Source organism: Oncorhynchus keta, chromosome 10 (genome assembly GCF_023373465.1).
Source record: "Oncorhynchus keta strain PuntledgeMale-10-30-2019 chromosome 10, Oket_V2, whole genome shotgun sequence".
Classification (NCBI taxonomy): domain Eukaryota; kingdom Metazoa; phylum Chordata; class Actinopteri; order Salmoniformes; family Salmonidae; genus Oncorhynchus; species Oncorhynchus keta.
In genome coordinates, this window is record NC_068430.1 from 46,156,823 (window position 1) to 46,179,110 (window position 22,288).

General features: G+C 43.9%; 1 protein-coding gene across 2 annotated transcripts in view; it reads left to right on the forward strand.

Moving 5' to 3' along the window:
• Positions 1-22,288, forward strand: part of LOC118388849 (peroxisome proliferator-activated receptor delta-like) — a 46,947-nt gene that overhangs the window by 18,877 nt on the left and 5,782 nt on the right. Inside the window, exons 2-6 of one of the 2 annotated variants that reach the window (XM_035778374.2) lie at positions 3,631-4,070; positions 18,901-19,052; positions 19,257-19,395; positions 19,529-19,734; positions 21,926-22,132. In XM_035778374.2, the coding sequence (XP_035634267.1) occupies positions 3,692-4,070; positions 18,901-19,052; positions 19,257-19,395; positions 19,529-19,734; positions 21,926-22,132 (1,083 nt within the window). In that variant the 5' untranslated portion in view covers positions 3,631-3,691. Of the gene's footprint in view, positions 1-3,630; positions 4,071-18,900; positions 19,053-19,256; positions 19,396-19,528; positions 19,750-21,925; positions 22,133-22,288 lie in introns of both variants that reach the window. The other variant, XM_035778373.2, reaches the window with a different exon arrangement.

The window sequence follows — 22,288 nt, forward strand, 5'->3', positions numbered from 1 at the left end:
AACTACAAACTTCTCTGAAACTGGAAACGCTTATCTCCCTCACTAGCTTTAAGCACCAGCTGTCAGAGCAGCTCACAGATTACTGCACCTGTACATAGCCTATCTATAATTTAGCCCAAACAATTACCTCTTTCCCTACTGTATTTATTTATTTATTTTGCTCCATTGCACCCCATTATTTATATTTCTACTTTGCACATTCTTCCACTGCAAATCAACCATTCCAGTGTTTTACTTGCTATATTGTATTTACTTCGCCACTATGGCATTTTTTTTGCCTTTACCTCCCTTATCTCACCTAATTTGCTCACATTGTATATAGACTTATTTTTCTACTGTGTTATTGACTGTATGTTTGTTTTTACTCCATGTGTAACTCTGTATGTGTCGAACTGCTTTGCTTTATCTTGGCCAGGTCGCAATTGTAAATGAGAACTTGTTCTCAACTTGCCTACCTGGTTAAATAAAGGTTAAATAAAAAAAATAGGCTATTATGGTTGCCCGAACAGGCAAGTGAAATTTTGTCTTGGCAACATAATTTGCTTTCACTCTGTTTAATTTGTACATGTGCATTGCGGGGCACAACAAAAAAGAAACCAAGCCAAGCATCACACAGTTTTTTTCCATAAATTATCTTTCCCCTCCGTGTCCCATTCACTCAATTGCGTTCCGACGGCTCCCTTCACACAACACATGCTGAGTGTGCACACAAGCTCCCTTTAGGCCTACAGAAATAAATGCCTATAAAGTGGGGTAGGATAAACAAGCTACATTCCTTGCCAAATTATGACTTTTATCACAAATTCAAAATGGACTGGTTTATTTTGAAGTAGGTCAATATGTTTTGCAACAATGAGCTGCAGTTTTCGAACAATTGCGTCCAGTCTATTTTTCGATTTAAGCTACCTTGTGAACTGCTAGTGCCTTTTAGAATTGGTTAGACCCCCCCTAAACATACAGGTTCCACCCTGAAAATATGCAAAAACTTGATATAGACAGTGTATTTTCATCAGAATCATTAAGCATATGCCTACTCACCAAACGGATGTCGCTGTCGGAATGAATCACCATGCACTATTCAATATGGAATTGTTCATCCATTTTGAAAATTACGAAGAACAGGCAGAAAAAATAAAAACCAATATTTTGTATATTGAAAAGATAACAGATTGTGGTTTGTATCCCTGAAAGAATTGTCTTTCAACTCGCAAAATTGAACCCCGTTTCAAATTATTACTCTTGGATAATAACTGTTTGAGGCACGAAATGTGCATCACCTCTCGCTGGCAACTTTTTATAATTTGGAAAAATATATATTTTATTCTGTAAGTTTATTTATTTTAACTATAAAATAGGTGTCTGTTATGGCTAGAGAAATAAGAGCATCTGTCAAATAAACAAAACGAGGATATGCCATTGCACAGCCATTGGCTTCTACAAGCAAGTGCCTCTGCAGAGGTTACTGCGTTTTTAAGATTGTGTTCCACGATATAATAGAACCAGTTGATATTATGCCTTCAATAAATGAATCTTAATTGGCGCTTGCTTTTTTTATTGAGTGAATATACAGTGTCTTGTTTATTTGGTACATCACCCCATTCAAGAAAATGGTTTGCTCCTACAGCAAGTGAGTCATATGGCTGGGGTTTGCTATATAAAACCGGCAGACAGGCATTTGGTTACTGTTCGATTGAACGTTAGTGGGCCTAAGCAACTTTGAGCGTGGTATGATCATCGGTTCCAGGCGCTCCAGATCCAGAATCTCAAAAACATCTGCCCTCTTGGGCTTTTCACACACAACATTGTCTAGGGTTTTACCAAGAATGGATGTTTTTATTTATCGCACCAGTTAGCAGCCGTACTGTGGGCAAAAACAGCTCTCTGAGAAAGGTTGAAGGAGAATGGCAGGAATCGTGCAAGCTAACAGGCGAGCCACAAACAGACAAATAATGGCGCAGAATGGCATCTCGGAACGCAGAACTTGTCTATCCTTGTCACAGATTGTATTTGTATTTAACCTTTATTTAACTAGGCAACACAGTTAAGAACACATTCTTATTTACAATGACGGCCTACCGTGGAACAGTGGGTTTAACTGCCTTGTTCAGGGGCAGAACAATTTATTTTCCTTGTCAGCTCGGGGATTCGATCCTGCAACATTTCGGTTACTGGCCCAACGCTCTAACCACTAGGCTACCTGCCGCCCCAGATGGGCTATTGCAGCAGACAACCACACCGGGTTCCACTTCTATCAGCTAAAAACAAGAAGCGACTCCAGCGGGCGCACGGTCACTGAACAATTGAGAAGTGGAAAAATATCACCTGGTTTTATGAATCCTGGTTTCTGTTGCGTCATGCTAATGGCAGAGTCAGGATTTGCTTTAAGCATCACGAGTCCATGGACCCAGCCGGCCTGATACAGGCTGCCGATGTGGGGAGTATTCTCCTGGCAAACGTTAGGTCCCTTGATACCATCTGAAGCATCGGCCATTTCTGACACCTTGTAAAATCAGTACCTCAGGCAGTTCTGGAGTGTGTATGTTGTACAAAGCGGAGGCGTTTTAAATTCCATGTCTTTGGGGTATTCTCTCTTCCCTCTTCTAAACGCACCAGACTGATAAACTTGGTGATCCCCAATGAAATCAGCCCTACAGTCTCTGTTCCCTTGAACCCGATTTCTACTTGGCAGACATGCACACACACAAACAGCCACCCAAGGCCAGTGGGGGAAAGTGCATGGCTGTTCAGCAGAAAGTGGGGAATGTGGGGAAAGGTCAGTGGCTCTGGCTGATCCGAAGAGCAGATCGTCCCTACACACACACGCAGCACACGGAGCGTCTTTAGCTCAGACAACACCAGACACTCAGACCTTGGGCTCTCCCTCCCAACAACAGGTGTCTGTAGAAGAAAAACAGCCTTGCCTGCCCCATGGCCCACACGTGCTGTGACCTGGAGGCTAGCCTACTCGTGTGTGTGTGTGTGTGTGTGTGTGTGTGTGTGTGTGTATTTTTCTCATGCATACACCCACTCTCCTCCCTTTTGGCACACAATGACGCAGAATTTACACTGCGTGTGTGTCGGTGCATCATTTTATTTTTTTGCTGACTTCTCTATCCCCCCCCCCCATTTTTCCCGCTCCCTCTGTTAGTGGTTAGCTGGATCAATTACAGTTGTTTAGAGTTTAACAGCTGGTGCTCATCTGCAGCAGGCCAACTCCAGGCCTGCATCGGAGACCTCTAACCTGGCCCATATGCTGTGTGTCTATGGGGAGGCTCTTTCTGTCTTTCTGGTTTGGAGGGGCACTGGGTGAGGCTGTCTCAGCTGTGGAGGGTTCTGTTGAATGGGACCAGGTCAAAGCTTCTTATGACAAGTGTTTCCAGAAGAGACTGTGCCTGTTACACTTACATGGAAGCCTTTCATTATCTCTCCAGTTAAAACAACGTTGAGAAGTGTTTCATGTCTCGATTTGTAAAAGGCATTCCGATTGAACTGTATTCTGTGAGAACCGCTCTGATTGGTTGCAACACACCAATGTATCCTCCTGAACCACCACCAATTTGGAATAAATCATTCCTGTAACCAATCTGTAACAGATCTGTACTAACTGGCTGTTCCACTCCTCACCAACAGGGCGGGAATGGTGACACCATGATCGAGGGTGGCTGAGAGTCAGGGGAAGCCAAACAGCGGCATGGAGGGCACCAGGGCCACCATCTTGGCGCCGGTCAGGAGCGACGACCCTCGGCGGGATCGTAAGCGGCGTGTCGGGGGTTCTGTAAGGAAGGGGGGTGTCTGCCAGAACAGGACAGCCTCCCCACATGGGGAGTGCACCTCGGACGGAGAGAAGGAGCCGGAGTCAGCCTTGAAGGAACTGAAACCAAAGGGGCTGGGCAAATGGGATACTGAGGGGGAGCGAGGAGCGGAGGTGTCGCCTGAGGGGGAGGACGTCCTTTGCTCCTGGGAAATGGGCTCTCAGGATCAGGAGATAGAGGAGGGGAAACAGAAGGGGAGTAGTAACAGCCAGAGCAACTCCAATACGGATAGCCCTGCCCCCTCCAGCAGCTGCACAGGTGAGAGAGACGCACACACTCCCTCACACAACTGGAATCTCCACTGTGGACAGAATCATAACTTCGATAGCTTTGTACTAGTTGAAGATTATTAGTGAAATGTGTGTGCTACGTCTGTGTTGATCAGTCAGTGACAGGGCTGTTCTTTATAGTATGAACACACAGCATCACCTTTCACTCCTCACACAGTAAATTCCCTTTGACGTTTACTTTTAGACATGGCTCCTATAACGAGTCCCCTCGTTAACTTGACTTTAAAAAACTATGTTCCAATCTAGAACTCAGTATTCTGATCTATATTGAACAAAAATATAAACACAACAAAAATATATACACTATGTAAAGTGCTGGTCCCAAGTTTCATGAGCTGAAATAAAAGATCCTAGAAATATTCCATATGCATAAAAAGCTTATTTCTCTCAAATTTAGTGCACATGTTTGTTTACTTCCATGCAATAAAGACAACTCTAAAACATGCAGTTTTGTCACACAAATGTCTGAAGTTGAGGGAGCGTGCAATTGTAGTGCAACTGATGGTAGGAATGTCCATCAGAGCTGTTGCCAGAGAATTGAATGTTAATTTCTCTACCATAAGCCGCCTCCAATGTCGTTTTAGAGAATTTGTTAGTACGTCCAACCGGCCTTACAACCACAGACCACGTGTAACCACGCCAGTCCAAGACCTCCACATCCCGCTTCTTCACCTGCAGGATCGTCTGAGACAAGCACCCAGGCAGCTGATGAAACTGGGTTTGCACAAGCAAAGAATTTCTGCACGAACTGTCAGAAATTGTCTCGGGGAAGCCCATCTGCATGCTTCTTGTCCTCACCAGGGTCTTGACCTGACTGCAGTTTGGTGTTGTAACTGACTTCAGTGGGAAAATGTTCACCTTTTTATGGCCACTGGCACGCTGAAGAAGTGTGTTCTTCACAAATCATTCTCGGTTTCAACTATACCGGGCAGACTGCGTGTATGGTGTCATGTGAGCGAGCGGTTTGCTGATGCCAACGTTGTGTACAGAGTGCCCCATGGTGCCAGTGCGGTTCTGTTATGGGCCGGCATATGCTATGTACGTTGACTAAAATTGAATTTTATCAATGGCAATTTGAATCCTGAGGCCCATTGTCATGTCATTCATCGTCCACAATCACCTCATGTTTCAGCATGATAATGCTCAGCCCCATGTCGCAAGGATCTGTACACAATTCCTGGAAGCTGAAAATATACCAGTTCTTCTATGGTCTGCATACTCAGCAGACATGTCACACATTGAGCATGTTTGAGATGCTCTGGATCGAGCTATATGACAGTGTTCCAGTTCCTGCCAATATCCAGCAACTTTGCACAGTCATTCCACAGGCCACAATCAACAGCCTGATCGCTGCATGAGGCAAATGATGATCACACCAGATACTGACTTGTTTTCTGATCCACACCCCTACTTTCTTTTTAAAAAGTTATCCGTGTCCAATTCCCAGTCATGTGAAATCCATAGATTAGGGCCTAATTTATTTATTTAAAATTACTGATTTCCTTATATGAAATGTAACTCAGTAAAATCTTTGAAATTGTTGCATGTTGCGTTTTATTTTTGTTCAGTGTAGCGCTGTTCTGATCTAGAACTTAGTGCCTATGGGGGCAATCAATACAGTTACGTATTGAGATATTATTTTTGACGATATAGCAATATCATTTTTGGTCTAGTTTGCTGTACCTGCACAAACTCCAGTATTTTTCATTCATAGTTAATTTCTACATTTAAAAAAAATAGGGAGCCAATTTGTGGTCAGCACCTATTTCCATGACTAATGGCGGTCTCTTGTCCCGCTGCAGCATACATGAGAAATATGTTTGGAACATCAAATAGCAATAAAATCACAGTATCGAATCGCATTTAGAATCTTGGGATGCATATCGTATCGGCATGTAATTATCATGACAACGGGGATTTTTCTGTCATAGAAACCCTAAAAAAAATATATATATATATATTTTTTATTTATTTTTATATTTATATATATATTTTTCATATATATATTTATTATTATATAATATATCTATATTATTATAATCTGAGAACCAACCATCACCAAAATAAGAGTCAGGGGAATTGGAAAAATTGGCACTTCTTACATAACATATGGTCAAGCTGCTCCCACAACAGCTCAATAGGGTTGGGATCTGGTGACTGTGCTGGCCACTCCATTATAGACAGAATACCAGCTGACTGCTTCTTTCCTAAATAGTTATTGCATAGTTTGGAGCTGTGCTTTGGGTCATTGTCCTTTTGTAGGATGGGAATTGTAGTGATAGCCTTCCTATCGCTCCATTCCAATCACTTCTCAAGGTCCCTTTTACCCTGTACAAATCTCCCTTTACCACCACCAAAGTACCCCCAGACCATCACATTGCCTCCACCATGCTTAACATCTTTATGTTTTTGTGTTTCACAAATGTTCTTCTTTGTGATGCGAACACCTCAAACTTAGTTTTGTCTGTCCATAACACTTTTTTCCAATCTTCCTTGGTCCAGTGTCTGTTCTTTTTCCCATCTTAATCTTTGCTTTTTGTTGGCCAGTCTGAGATGTGGCTTTTTCTTTGCAACTCTGCCGAGAAGGCCAGAGAATCCCGGAGTCGCCTCTTCACTGTTGACGTTGAGACTGGTGTTTTGCGGGTACTATTTAATGAAGCTGCCAGTTGAGCACTTGTGAGGCTTCTGTTTCTCAAACTAGACACTCTAATTTACTTGTCATCTTGCTCAGTTGTGCCCCAGGGCCTCCCACTCTTTCTATTCTGGTTAGAGGAATTTTGTGCTGTTCTGTGAAGGGAGTAGTACACAGCGTTGTACGAGTTTCTGTCAATTTCTCGCATTGAATAGCCTTTGTTTCTCAGAAAAAGAATAGACTGATGAGTTTCAGAAGAAAGTCTTTGTTTCTGGCCATTGTGAGCCTGTAATCAAACTCACAAATTCCAATGCTCCCGATACTCAACTAGTCTATGGAAGGCCAGTTTTATTGCTTCTTTAATCAGCACAACATTTTCCAGCTGTGCTAACATAATTGCAAAAGGGTTTTCTAATGACCAATTAGCCTTTTAAAATGATAAAACTTGGATTTGCTAACACAACGTGCCATTGGAACACAGGAGTGATGGTTGCTGATAATGGGCCTCTGTATGCCTATGTAGATATTCCATAGAAAATCTGCTGTTTCCAGCTCCAATAGTAGTTTACAACATAAACAATGTCTTCACTGTATTTCTGATCAATTTGATGTTATTTTAATGGACAAAACATTTGCTTTTCTTTCAAAAACAAGGACATTTCTAAGTGACCCCAAACTTGTCAACGGTAGTGTACAAACACAATCCATGTCTCAATATTCTCAAGGCTTAAGATCCTCCTTTAACCGGTCTCCTCCCCTTCATCTACACTGATTTGACATCAATAAGGGATCATAACTTTCACCCGGTCAGCCTGTCATGGAAAGAGCATAATGATTTGTATACTCAGTGTATATGTACTAGAGGTCGACCGATTATGATTTTTCAACGCCAATACCGATTTATTGGAGGACAAAAAAAATCCGATACCGATTAATCGGACGATTTTTATTTTAAAATTATTTTATTTATTTATTTGTAATATTACAAATTACAACGATACTGAATGAACACTTATTTTAACTTAATATAATACATCAAATCAATTTAGCCTCAAGTAAATAATGAAACATGTTCAATTTGGTTTAAATAATGCAAAAACAAAGTAAAAGTGCTATGTGCTATGTAAGAAAGCTAACGTTTCAGTTCTTGCTCAGAACATGGGAACATATGAAAGCTGGTGGTTCCTTTCAACATGAGTGTTCAATAGTCCCAGGTAAGAAGTTTTAGGTTGTAGTTATAGGACTATTTCCCTCTACACCATTTGTATTTCATTAACCTTTTGACAATTGGATGTTCTTATAGGCACTTTAATATTGCCAGTGTAACAGTATAGCTTCCGTCCCTCTCCTCGCTCCTCCCTGGGCTCGAACCAGCAACACAACGACAACAGCCACCACACAACGACAACAGCCGCCACCACACAACGACAACAGCCACCACACAACGACAACAGCCACCATCGAAGCAGCGTTACCCATGCAGAGCAAGGGGAACAACTACTAGAACGCTCAGAGCGAGTGACGTTTGAAACTCTACTAGCGCGCGCTAACTAGCTAGCCATTTCACTTCGGTTACACCAGCCTCATCTCGGAAGTCATAAACAGCTCAATGCTTGACGCACAACAAAGAGCTGCTGGCAAACCGCACGAAAGTGCTGTTTGAATGAATGTTTACTCACCTGCTTCTGCCTACCACCGTTCAGTCAGATACTTGTATGCTCAGTCAGATTATATGCAACGCAGGACACGCTAGATAATATCTAGTAATATCATCAACCATGTGTAGTTAACTAGCGATTATGATTGATTTGTTTTTTATAAGTTAAGTTGCTAGCTAGCATTAAACTTAACTTTGCTTACTGCATTCGCGTAACAGGCAGTCTCCTTGTGGAGTGCAACGAGAGAGGCAGGTCATTATTGCGTTGGACTAGTTAACTGTAAGGTTGCAAGATTGAATCCCCCGAGCTGACAAGGTGAAAATCTGTCGTTCTGCCCCTGAACGAGGCAGTTAACCCACCGTTCCTAGGCCGTCATTGAAAATAAGAATGTGTTTTTAACTGACTTGCCTAGTTAAATAAAGGTATAAAAAATTTAAAAAAAAGTAAATGTATTTTCGGCGTCCAAAAATAACAATTTCCGATTGTTATGAACCTGAAATTGGCCCTAATTAATTGTCCATTCCGATTTAATCGGTCGACCTCTATGTACATAGGGGCGGCAGGGTAGCCTAGTGGTTAGAGCGTTGGACTAGTAACCGGAAGGTTGCAAGTTCAAATCCCCGAGCTGACAAGGTACAAATCTGTCGTTCTGCCCCTGAAAAGGCAGTTAACCCACTGTTCCTAGGCCGTCATTGAAAATACGAATTTGTTCTTAACTGACTTGCCTGGTTAAATAAAGGTAAAAAAATACAATTAAAATAAAAATAAAAATCGTCTACCTCAAATTACCTCGTATGCCTGCACATCAATTCGGTACTGGTACTCCCTGTATATAGCCATGTTATTTTTACTCATTATTGTTATTTGTTATTCACTGTGTATGTATTCCTTATGTCAATATTATAATTTTTAAAATTACACTTATCTTTAACTCTGCGTTGTTGGAAAATGACTTGGTAGTAAGCATTTCACTGTTCGTTTACACCTGTTTGCGAAGCATGTGGAAAATGAGATTGGATTTTGATCTAGAACTTGCTGTGCTGATTTAAAACGGTGTGCTGATCTAGAAATCAATTCTGCAATCTAGAACTGTTTTGACTGTACAGTCGGCCTTTACCTCCATTTTGTCTGTGTTTATACTCTCTGAGAGAGAAATTGTGCTCCGTAGCCTGTCAATGTTTTCCAGCAAAAAGACTTAGGGGCAGAATCCGAATTAAGAATTTACGCCTTTCCTATGTACTTCTCAGTATTTGGTATTCAGACTTCTCTTATTCAGTCACGTAACATGCTTTGCAGGCGATATTCCCTTGTGCGCACTGAATCAATTCAACAGATTAAAAATGTATCTTAGGCTGTCCCTTTTCAATGCGGTGTACCTTTTTTTTTTAATTAGAATTTTGTCGACAGTCTATTGAACGGGTTCAGAAAATAGGGATCAATTAAAGACTGCCATCTATCCATCGTTGTTTCTGTTTCAACACCAACTAGTAGATTTAAAAATAGTCTTGTAGATTATTTTAGGTACATTTTAGGTTTAGGAAAGTAAGTATGAATTTAAAAAACAGGTTTGGAGAGCCTTTACGGTCAAAATATATTGACAAATAAAAACTAGTGGTTTGATTCATCCTGAAAGTTGTCATAGCCATGAACTATTGGAAGGTAGGGGGGGAAATGGTACAATAGGGGTTGAACTATAGTTCTATAAATCTACCCTAATTCTCTCTGATCATGGAACTGTATGACAACGGGTCCAGTCGTCGTGAATCGTGCTCCGAGTTTAGTCTCCTATGTGTGATCTGGATTCCATAATGATTAAAATAGGCTACATGTCCCAACATTATTGCACAACGTTAGCCTAATATGATCCACTAAAGCTTGCGACACTCAGGAACAACTTACAGACGTGACACAGGAAAGGTCAACAGAATGATCCAAAATATAAACTGTACATTTTTAAACAACTAACACTAAAGTGACGGTTTATAAATGTATGTGGGTATTACTGACGGTGGCTCCTGACAGTGACAAATATTGAACATGATTAGACATTTAAGTAAAACTGGGAGAAGCCCACAACACAGGCTATAATTGAACCATTCTAAAGCGCATGAATCAACTCTGCTGTTTTATTCCCCATCGCTTGGGTGTCCAAATGTCTTCCACGTAAATGAGGACATACAATTATTATTCGGAATAACGGCGCAGCTGTTATAGCCCATTTCTCTGTGGAAAAGGGTCCGCAATGCATGTCATTTGAATGATTTTTCAGTTTGCTGGTTTCATATTTGTCTCCAGGGATAATAAGGAAAAATAGTCTAAAACGATTGCTATGTGCACTTACAATCCCCTTCTCGAAATGGACTACTCGTTTACCTAGCTCTTATCAATAGCTCTTCTCCATTTAGAAATTACTCTGCATGGAGAATGCTGTTATTTATATCGGGGACAAATACATGCCTTTTCCACTTTGAACCGACACGTTCCCTCGACCATATTCGTAGTCTCCTTGTGCATAAAGGTGGTGGAATTAAGTCAAGGTCAGAATACGGCTTATCCGTAGACACACCTCCGCCACACCTTCATTTCTCAGATCTCCACCCCAAACGGAATAGCGGGTGAATAGCATGCTATTCTCATTCTTAAGTTTAGGGTTAGAATACGTTTAAAGAGATGTGTATAAAAAGGGAATTATGTTCTTAACTCAGGTCGGAATCGGGGTCCATTATACTTCAACTGCAAATTGTATATATCTGAGTAAGGCCCATGGAGGACAACCTACAGTGCGACGGGCCGACGTGACCATGCTTGTAAAGAGAGCGCTTTATTTGACTATTACATTGCAACAATGAATTGTCCATTGAGATTGTGGTGAGAAGAAGTCACCTTGCTGGGTCATGATGAAATCCTCACAGGAGGTCCAAAGACTGCAACAATGTCTTCTCACGTAACACACTTGATCTATTTTTGAAGCGTCATGGAGCTACTCAGAAAAGACTCCCCAGTGTTAAAATCTGGTTTCCCTTGACACCGATTTGAGTTGGGCGTACATGTTTCATACCCAGCTGTGATGGCTTAAACAGGGTTTGAAAAATAACAAATCAAACTTTATTTAAACGTTTTGTATCACAATATGCTTTACAATACTCCTTCACAACCTTGACATAGCCTACCTTATAAACAAACGGTCGGCAAGTAGCCTTAACTTAATCTGCAGGAATAGATCTCGCCAACAAACGTTTTTTAGAATGGCCAGCCATGTGTCCTTGTGAGGGGCCACTGACTTCTCCTCCAGATACAGATACCCTTTTGATACGGAGCGCTGTTTGTTTTTGTTTAACGGCCGAGAGATTGTTATTTCTAATCCACATATACGCACACATGCACACTTAACCACACACATTCTCAGTACATGGAGCAGTTTAGTGTGTCCTGGTATAGGGCTCTGAGTTGGTGTTTTTAACGTTGAGCTGCTCTCCCTCTGAGCCATCATACCAACCACTGTCAGACCAGCCAGTTACTGTACCCACTTTCCTCCACCAGTGGCCCCTGAGTTTGGGAAACTCTGGTCCAGAAATTCTTTACTTTACTCTTCTTTATAGGATACGTTTCTATTTCCTACATTCCGGTCAGATTTGGCCTCCTCTCCCAGCTCTGCCAACCTACATTTTCATCTCTGGCCAGTAAAGCTATGCTTGTGTTGGCCTTGGCAGGTGGGAGATGGCAAATTCGCAAAAGAACCGGAGTGTGGATAGGCTGTGGTCTAGTACGGAGGTCAGACCAGTTGAGCTCTTTCGGTTACGTTTTTTTTCCCTTAAACAATTGAGAATGAGTCTGACTACACTCCGCTCTATTAGGCTTTTTGGTTTCTCAAGATCAACGTGTATTACACACTGTACCTGGGCTTCAGGTAAACCGTATTGCTGCAGACAAGCAACATCTAGTGTTAATCTCGAAACGGCAACAGGCTCTGTCACACCACGGCAACAGGCTCTGTCACTGACTATAATAACACTCTTCTCAGGTGGTGAGCAACAGGCAACCATCATTCTTAAAGCTGCAATCAGCAGTATAGAAACAATAAGTGTTTACCCACCCCTGTTTCGGTGAAAAGCTGAAGGATGGGGCTGGTAAAATGTAACCACTCTCAAATTTATAGACCGAGCTATGGATGCAAAGACTGACCCTCCATGAAATCAAAATGATAGTTTTAACCATGTTTTGTGGCTATACAGTACTTATTTACATTTACCTTGTTTACAAACGTTGGTGTAAAACAAGCTTATATTTTAGGGTTCTGATGGGGTATGACAGTTCCTGAGGCATTCATTAATAATATTCTTTTGGAATCAATAGAGGTGTGTGTGTGTGTGTGTGTGTGTGTGTGTGTGTGTGTGTGTGTGTGTGGTGTGTGTGTGTGTGTGTGTGTGTGTGTGGTTTAAAAAAAAAAATGTATGTAGCAACTGCTGATGGCTCCTTTAAGTGATGACCATGGGGGGACCAGAGATGGAAAACCACACCAGAGCTACACAGTGTGTGTCCTGCATGTGACTTTTGGAGAGGAAAAAAAACAACCTCAAAGGCGGCAATCAGGGGCTTCATGTTTAATGCTGTTAAGCAGAATCTAGGTTATACAAATAGAAAAGCAAGTTGACTGAAATTCCCCTGTCATTAAAACCCTCTTTTTGGACTGACAGTCACGCATGCGCACTATGGCTCATTCTTTGCATCCTCTGTCCTCGCCTCCTCCTAAGCCGTTTTGGAGAAAATCCAAGGTGCCTCCCTTCTGACCTTCTCCAATGGGTTTTGGGAAGGAGTCTAGGAGAGATGTGAGGAATGGAGGAAAGATGAATTGAGGAAAAAGCCTCAGAGGAAAGTGGTCATGGAGGAGGCATGGAGCACCACCCATGCTGGTCTTGGTCAGTCTGCTCTTGCGGTCTTACTTCTCCTCGTGATAAATTCCTCAGGCGCCTAGGCCTCTCCTCCCACACAGAGGAACTCAGACCCCCTGTCTCTCCTGTTGTGTGGCCCGACGTCGCCCAACCTGCCTGCCCCGACTGTGCTGGGTTTCCCACGCTTTCATCCTGGCCTAGCAGTGCAGCCCTCAGGTTTTTATCCTAGAATTAGAACGGATAGAATAGAACACCCGTAACATGGTTCTAACATAATATATAATATAATATATGCCATTTAGCAGACGCTTTTATCCAAAGCGACTTACAGTCATGTGTGCATACATTCTACGTATGGGTGGTCCCGGGAATCGAACCCACTACCCTGGCGTTACAAGCGCCATGCTCTACCAACTGAGCTACAGAAGGACCACATGGTTACATTGAGGTGTATTGTCCGTCCTACCTACTCTAGTTCTGTGGAGTGTAACAGAGTGGATAGAACAGAACGCACTCGGGTTCCAATTTCTGAAATGGCCTTAAAACGGAATGTCCCTGCTTGCCATTCTACTTCTAAATAGGGTGTTGCGACATCCCCCTAGAAACAGAACAGATGCAACAGAACTCATGGTTAGAACATAATAAAACTCGCATGGTTCTATATTCTGAAATGGAACGTAACTTGAGATCTGATTGTCCCTCCTAGCCAGTGTAATTCCATGGGGTCTACGAACCATTAGCATTCTTGGCATACCTCCTGGGCTCCACTGGGAGAACTCTTTGGCAGGCAGCAGCAGAGATCAAACCCCAGGGAGGAACTGGCTGGAACACACCAGCAGATTCCTGACACACTCGCACATGTAGAAACATGGACATCAGCACACACAGCTCACATTGCACATATACATTGTGTTCCGGAGTTCTAAATTTGAGCAGCTGCTGAAAAATGAGCTCCTGTACATATTGAGATTTAAATGGTTTTTTAGAGTGAAGTACATCGAAAAAATCAAGAGAACTGCAAGACTCAATAGAAGACAAAACAAGGAACAAACCAAAAAAGACAGGCTTTTGAAAAATTAACAATTTTTCATAACATTGTACAGTTATCTTAGCTAGCTGAATTGCTAGCAGAATTGTTTACTTGTTGCTAAGCAGTTGCTAGGGACTCTCCTGGAAGAAGCTAGCTAGCTTACAAAGAATAACAACAAAAAATATCTAGTTAACAGAAGAAAGGAAGACAAAATAAGGACAAAAGAAGGACAGAAGAAAAAGGAAAAGAAAGAGGACAACAAAGTGAAACAGTCAGCACTTCTATTGCAACTTCGTATTTCGTCGTCCTAACGTAGTCTACACTGCTATCTGCCCAGCAGCTAGCCAGCTAGCAAACGTCCACCGTCTACCGAATAGCAGCACTGTAGAAACTATTACACTCAACTGAACGACTTGATTAGTGTAGTGTTAGCTAGCTACATAGTTGTCTTTGCTGTCTTCGTATCCAAGATAATTGTGTAGTTTAGAGCGTGTAGTCTTAGAGTGATTATCTTAATTTACAGAGGTTAGCAAGCCAGCTATTTGTCGTCCTTAACGTAGGAGACACTGCTAGCTAGCCAACAGCTAGCCAACGTCTACTGAATAGAACTTCCGCACTCAAAAACCCGGTTGCATTCCGCTTCGCTCCACAGGTAGTATCACATTTTCATTTCATTTCATTACAGCCCAACGGTTTGATTTGTTTGATCGTAGCTAGCTACATAGCTAGCTACATAGCCGTCTGTGTATCAAAGATAATTGTGTAGTCTAGAGCGATTTTCTAGGTTAGCTAGCCAGCTATTGTCGTTCTTTTAACGCAACGTAACGTAATCAACACTGCTAGCTAGCCAGCTAGCCCCGAATAGCAGCACTGTAGAAACTATTACACTCAACGGAACGACTTGATTAGTGTAGTGTCAACAACGCAGCCACTGCCAGCTAGCCTACAAAGTCAACAACGCAGCCACTGCCAGCTAGCCTACTTCAGCAGTACTGTATCATTTTAATCATTTTAGTCAATAAGATTCTTGCTACGTAAGCTTAACTTTCTGAACATTCGAGACGTGTAGTCCACTTGTCATTCCAATCTCCTTGCATTAGCGTAGCCTCTTCTGTAGCCTGTCAACTATGTGTCTGTCTATCCCTGTTCTCTCCTCTCTGCACAGACCATACAAACGCTCCACACCGCGTGGCCGCGGCCACCCTAATCTGGTGGTCCCAGCGCGCACGACCCACGTGGAGTTCCAGGTCTCCGGTAGCCTCTGGAACTGCCGCTCTGCGGCCAACAAGGCAGAGTTCATCTCAGCCTATGCCTCCCTCCAGTCCCTCGACTTCTTGGCACTGACGGAAACATGGATCACCACAGATAACACTGCTACTCCTACTGCTCTCTCTTCGTCCGCCCATGTGTTCTCGCACACCCCGAGAGCTTCTGGTCAGCGGGGTGGTGGCACCGGGATCCTCATCTCTCCCAAGTGGTCACATTCTCTCTTTCTCCCCTTACCCATCTGTCTATCGCCTCCTTTGAATTTCATGCTGTCACAGTTACCAGCCCTTTCAAGCTTAACATCCTTATCATTTATCGCCCTCCAGGTCCCCTCGGAGAGTTCATCAATGAGCTTGATGCCTTGATAAGCTCCTTTCCTGAGGACGGCTCACCTCTCACAGTTCTGGGCGACTTTAACCTCCCCACGTCTACCTTTGACTCATTCCTCTCTGCCTCCTTCTTTCCACTCCTCTCCTCTTTTGACCTCACCCTCTCACCTTCCCCCTACTCACAAGGCAGGCAATACGCTCGACCTCATCTTTACTAGATGCTGTTCTTCCACTAACCTCATTGCAACTCCCCTCCAAGTCTCCGACCACTACCTTGTATCCTTTTCCCTCTCGCTCTCATCCAACACTTCCCACACTGCCCCTACTCGGATGGTATCGCGCCGTCCCAACCTTCGCTCTCTCTCCCCCGCTACTCTCTCCTCTTCCATCCTATCATCTCATCCCTCTGCTCAAACCTTCTCCAACCTATCTCCTGATTCTGCCTCCTCAACCCTCCTCTCCTCCCTTTCTGCATCCTTTGACTCTCTATGTCCCCTATCTTCCAGGCCGGCTCGGTCCTCCCCTCCCGCTCTGTGGCTCGACGACTCATTGCGAGCTCACAGAACAGGGCTCCGGGCAGCCGAGCGGAAATGGAGGAAAACTCGCCTCCCTGCGGACCTGGCATCCTTTCACTCCCTCCTCTCTACATTTTCCTCCTCTGTCTCTGCTGCTAAAGCCACTTTCTACCACTCTAAATTCCAAGCATCTGCCTCTAACCCTAGGAAGCTCTTTGCCACCTTCTCCTCCCTCCTGAATCCTCCTCCTCCCCTCCCCCTCCTCCCTCTCTGCAGATGACTTCGTCAACCATTTTGAAAAGAAGGTCGACGACATCCGATCCTCGTTTGCTAGTCAAACGACACCGCTGGTTCTGCTCACACTGCCCTACCCTGTGCTCTGACCTCTTTCTCCCCTCTCTCTCCAGATGAAATCTCGCGTCTTGTGACGGCCGGCCGCCCAACAACCTGCCCGCTCGACCCTATCCCCTCCTCTCTTCTCCAGACCATTTCCGGAGACCTTCTCCCTTACCTCACCTCGCTCATCAACTCATCCCTGACCGCTGGCTACGTCCCTTCCGTCTTCAAGAGAGCGAGAGTTGCACCCCTTCTGAAAAAACCTACACTCGATCCCTCCGATGTCAACAACTACAGACCAGTATCCCTTCTTTCTTTTCTCTCAAAACTCTTGAACGTGCCGTCCTTGGCCAGCTCTCCCGCTATCTCTCTCAGAATGACCTTCTTGATCCAAATCAGTCAGGTTTCAAGACTAGTCATTCAACTGAGACTGCTCTTCTCTGTATCACGGAGGCGCTCCGCACTGCTAAAGCTAACTCTCTCTCCTCTGCTCTCATCCTTCTAGACCTATCGGCTGCCTTCGATACTGTGAACCATCAGATCCTCCTCTCCACCCTCTCCGAGTTGGGCATCTCCGGCGCGGCCCACGCTTGGATTGCGTCCTACCTGACAGGTCGCTCCTACCAGGTGGCGTGGCGAGAATCAGTCTCCTCACCACGCGCTCTCACCACTGGTGTCCCCCAGGGCTCTGTTCTAGGCCCTCTCCTATTCTCGCTATACACCAAGTCACTTGGCTCTGTCATAACCTCACATGGTCTCTCCTATCATTGCTATGCAGACAACACACAATTAATCTTCTCCTTTCCCCCTTCTGATGACCAGGTGGCGAATTGCATCTCTGCATGTCTGGCAGACATATCAGTGTGGATGACGGATCACCACCTCAAGCTGAACCTCGGCAAGACGGAGCTGCTCTTCCTCCCGGGGAAGGACTGCCCGTTCCATGATCTCGCCATCACGGTTGACAACTCCATTGTGTCCTCCTCCCAGAGCGCTAAGAACCTTGGCGTGATCCTGGACCCTGTCGTTCTCAACTAACATCAAGGCGGTGGCCCGTTCCTGTAGGTTCATGCTCTACAACATCCGCAGAGTACGACCCTGCCTCACACAGGAAGCGGCGCAGGTCCTAATCCAGGCACTTGTCATCTCCCGTCTGGATTACTGCAACTCGCTGTTGGCTGGGCTCCCTGCCTGTGCCATTAAACCCCTACAACTCATCCAGAACGCCGCAGCCCGTCTGGTGTTCAACCTTCCCAAGTTCTCTCACGTCACCCCGCTCCTCCGCTCTCTCCACTGGCTTCCAGTTGAAGCTCGCATCCGCTACAAGACCATGGTGCTTGCCTACGGAGCTGTGAGGGGAACGGCACCTCAGTACCTCCAGGCTCTGATCAGGCCCTACACCCAAACAAGGGCACTGCGTTCATCCACCTCTGGCCTGCTCGCCTCCCTACCACTGAGGAAGTACAGTTCCCGCTCAGCCCAGTCAAAACTGTTCGCTGCTCTGGCTCCCCAATGGTGGAACAAACTCCCTCACGACGCCAGGACAGCGGAGTCAATCACCACCTTCCGGAGACACCTGAAACCCCACCTCTTTAAGGAATACCTAGGATAGGATAAAGTAATCCTTCTCACCCCCCTTAAAATATTTAGATGCACTATTGTAAAGTGGCTGTTCCACTGGATGTCATAAGGTGAATGCACCAATTTGTAAGTCGCTCTGGATAAGAGCGTCTGCTAAATGACTTAAATGTAAATATACATAACATCTTGAGGTAGCGTTAGTAAATTGACATAGCCCAGTCATACTCAGAGCCAAATAAATACCATACAGACTGTCTAGACTGGTGTCACCAACAATAACTTTTTAGTTTGTAGTCTTGACTCGAGTCTTGTCCTTGTCTTACGTTCAGCTCTGTACGGTCGTTCCAGTATTACAGAGAAATTAATTCGATGCTTTCATATTACACATGTTTGATGTGGATTGTGAAATATGAGTAATTGGACTTTTTCACTAGTCCAAAATATAATACCAAGACATTTTATATGAGATGTTCCTTGTCTGGTCATGTGATCAGGACAAACTCCGGTCCCTAGTTAAACTCAGAAAGGACCATGTAATAACAGAACCTCTCTCCGTCTCCAGATCTTTCCCAGACGTCGTCTCCATCGCTGTCGGACCAGCTCTTCCTGGGTCGAGAGGAAGGGACGGGGGCCGGGATCAACGTGGAATGTCGGATCTGTGGAGACAAAGCCTCGGGGTTCCACTACGGAGTACACGCCTGTGAAGGCTGCAAGGTGAGGAAGCCGAGAGGGAAGGCATGAGGACATCCCAGGAGACTCCCAGGATGTCAGTGTTTTGGAGTCGCCCACTGCATAATTCATAAATAAACTTTTCCAATCAAATCTGCTGCTCTTTATATCTAATCATTTAAAAATGTCTATCTAATATACATTTAGCTTTTTTATTTTATTCACTCCTTTGCTTACTCTTTCTCTCAGGGCTTTTTCCGCCGGACCATCCGTATGAAGCTGGAGTACGAGCGCTGTGAGCGCAGCTGTAAGATCCAGAAGAAGAGCAGGAACAAGTGCCAGTACTGCCGCTTCCAGAAGTGCCTGCTGCTGGGCATGTCCCACGACGGTGAGACACACACACACACTGATCACCTTTCCGTTCCCTCATTTTCACTTTAGACAAAGTCAAGGATGTGTACCCTGTGAGCATACCCAATTTATGGATGTACACTGATAGGGGTTTTCCTGGTTGTTCCCAGCGATCCGGTACGGCCGCATGCCGGAGGCGGAGAAGAGGAAGCTGGTGGCGGGCCTTCTGGCGGGAGATACGGCCCCGACCACCAACCCCAACGGCTCGGACCTCAAATCCCTGGCCAAGCGGGTCAACAACGCCTACCTGAAGAACCTCAACATGACCAAGAAGAAAGCTCGCAGCATCCTCACCGGCAAGAATAGCTCCAGCCCGGTAGCGTATCCATATGTAAATGAAATATAATACTTTTAACACCAGCTCAGTACTGTATCCATATGTAAAAATGATACATATAATGCATTAACACCAGGTCAGCTCAATACAATATACATATGTCAATATTATTTATACAGTCCCTTCATAAAGTATTCACACCCCTTGACTTATTCAACATTTTGTTGTCACAGCCTGAATTCAAAATTGATTAAATCTTCTTATTTTTTTCTCTCACGATCGACACACCCCATAATGGCAAAGTGAAAACCTGTTTTTAGGAATGTTTGCAAGTGTTTAGAAAATTTAAATACAGAAATATCTCATTTAAGTAAGTATTCACACCTCTGAGGCACTACATGTTAGAACCACATTTGGCAGTAATTACAGCTGTGAGTCTTTCTGGGTAAGTTGCTAACAGCTTTGCATGCCTGGATTGTACAATTTTTGCCCATTTGATTATTTTCAAAATTCTTCAAGCTCTGTCAAATTGGTTGTTGATTATTGCTGGACAACCATTTTCAGGTCTTGCCATATATTTCATGCAGATGTAAGTCCAAACGGACACTCAGGAACATTCACTGTCTTCTTGGTAAGCGACTCCAGTGTAGATGCGGCCTTGTGTTTTTAGGTTATTGTCCTGCTGAAAGGTGAATTCATCTCCCAGTGTCTGGTGGAAAGCAGACTGAACCGGGTTTTCCTCTGTGATTTTGCCTGTGCTTAGCTCCATTCTGGGTCCGTTTTATCCAGACCTTGACGGTTATAAGCATACTGGTACTCTGTAATGTGTTATGTTTGTGGCAAATCAAATACAACACTTTGTATTCAGGACAAAAAGTAAATTGCTTTTTAAGTATTACTTTAGGGCCTTGTTGCAAACAGGATGCATGTTTTGGAATATCGTCTTTAAAAAAAAATCTGTCCAGGCTTCCTTTTCACTCTGTCAATTAGGGAAAGGGGATACCTAGTCAGTTTCAGAACTGAATGCATTCAACCAAAATGTGTCTTCCGCATTTAACCCATCAGAGGGGTGCGGGGGGGCTTCTTTAATCAATGTCTGTTATTGGCCATTAAACTCTGTTTTAAAGTCACAATTGGCTTCATGGTGGCATCCCTGAGCTCAAAGGGATTTTCAATGTCTGCTTTTCAATTATTGTTTTTACCCATATACCAATAGGTGCTCTTCTTTGAGAACTATTAGAAAACCTCCCTGGTCTTTGTGGTTGAATCTGTTTTGAAATGCACTGCTCTGCTGAGGGACCTTACAGTTATCTGTATGTGTGGAGTACAGAGATACCAGTGATAACAAGGGGGTTGAAAACTTATTGACTAAAGACATTATTATTATTTTTTTTTTATGAATTTGTAATGATGTTTAAAAACATCATTATACTTTGACATTATGGGGTATTGTGCCAGTGACTAATCTACATTTTAATCCATTTAAAAATTCAGGATGTGAATACTTTCTGAAGGCATTGTAATTGTTACCCAGAAATGATTTGATAATGTAGCTGCTGCATTGGGCCTTGAAGTAATTTCCATGCACTTCAATTGTGTCCATGGCCATTTTTGATTCTGTCATTTCAATCCACACTAATCGAAGTGACTAGAATGTCGCCTACACTCCAGAAGGGCACTTTAGCACCAAGGAGCATAGGCTATACTGACTTCACCTCTGCTCACACTGCCTGGCTCTCCAGTAGCGCTGGTTGCCTAGCAACCTAGCTGCTGTGTATGAATGTGTTGTAAAAACCCTGCTTGCCTTGATGCCTTATCACTGTTGTGTCTGAGATCGTGGAGGACGGGTCAATGGGCCAAATGTGGGTGTCACTCAGAATAGCCTACTCTTTTTCATTAGTTGATTTACAGGTTGGCTGTGTGCTTATTTACATTTTAGTCATTTAGCAGACACTCTTATCCAGAGCAACTTACTTACATTAGTAACATTTTTACATTTTTTGTTTTTTCTTCCCCATACTAGTCCCCCATGGGGATCGAACCAACAACCCTGGCGTTGCAAGCCTCATGCTCTACCAACTGAGCCACACGGGACTTGTCTGCAAACACTGTCTTCCTAAACTAGGCCCAGGCAGAATGGCCTTACAGAATGCAATTTCAAGTGAAAGGTCTGTTTAGTGTTGTCATACTGCTATTACTTAACTAAATAACCCCCCCTCTCCTCCCGTAGCCCTTCGTGATCCACGACATGGACTCGTTGCACCAGGCTGAGAACGGGCTGGTGTGGAACCAGCTGATCAACGGGACGCCGCCCAACAAGGAGATAGGGGTTCACGTGTTCTACCGCTGCCAGTGCACCACTGTGGAGACGGTCAGGGAGCTCACGGAGTTCGCCAAGAGCATCCCCGGCTTTGTAGACCTCTTCCTCAACGACCAGGTATATACAAGAACACACCAATTATCAATCAAGACCAGGTACAGTAAAGCAACATTCAATCAAATCATCAATCCATAGTTTTGTTGGGTGAGTCATTGTACAGCCAGGAATGTCATCTATAGTTGGCTATATAACATAAAACATGTATACATGCTG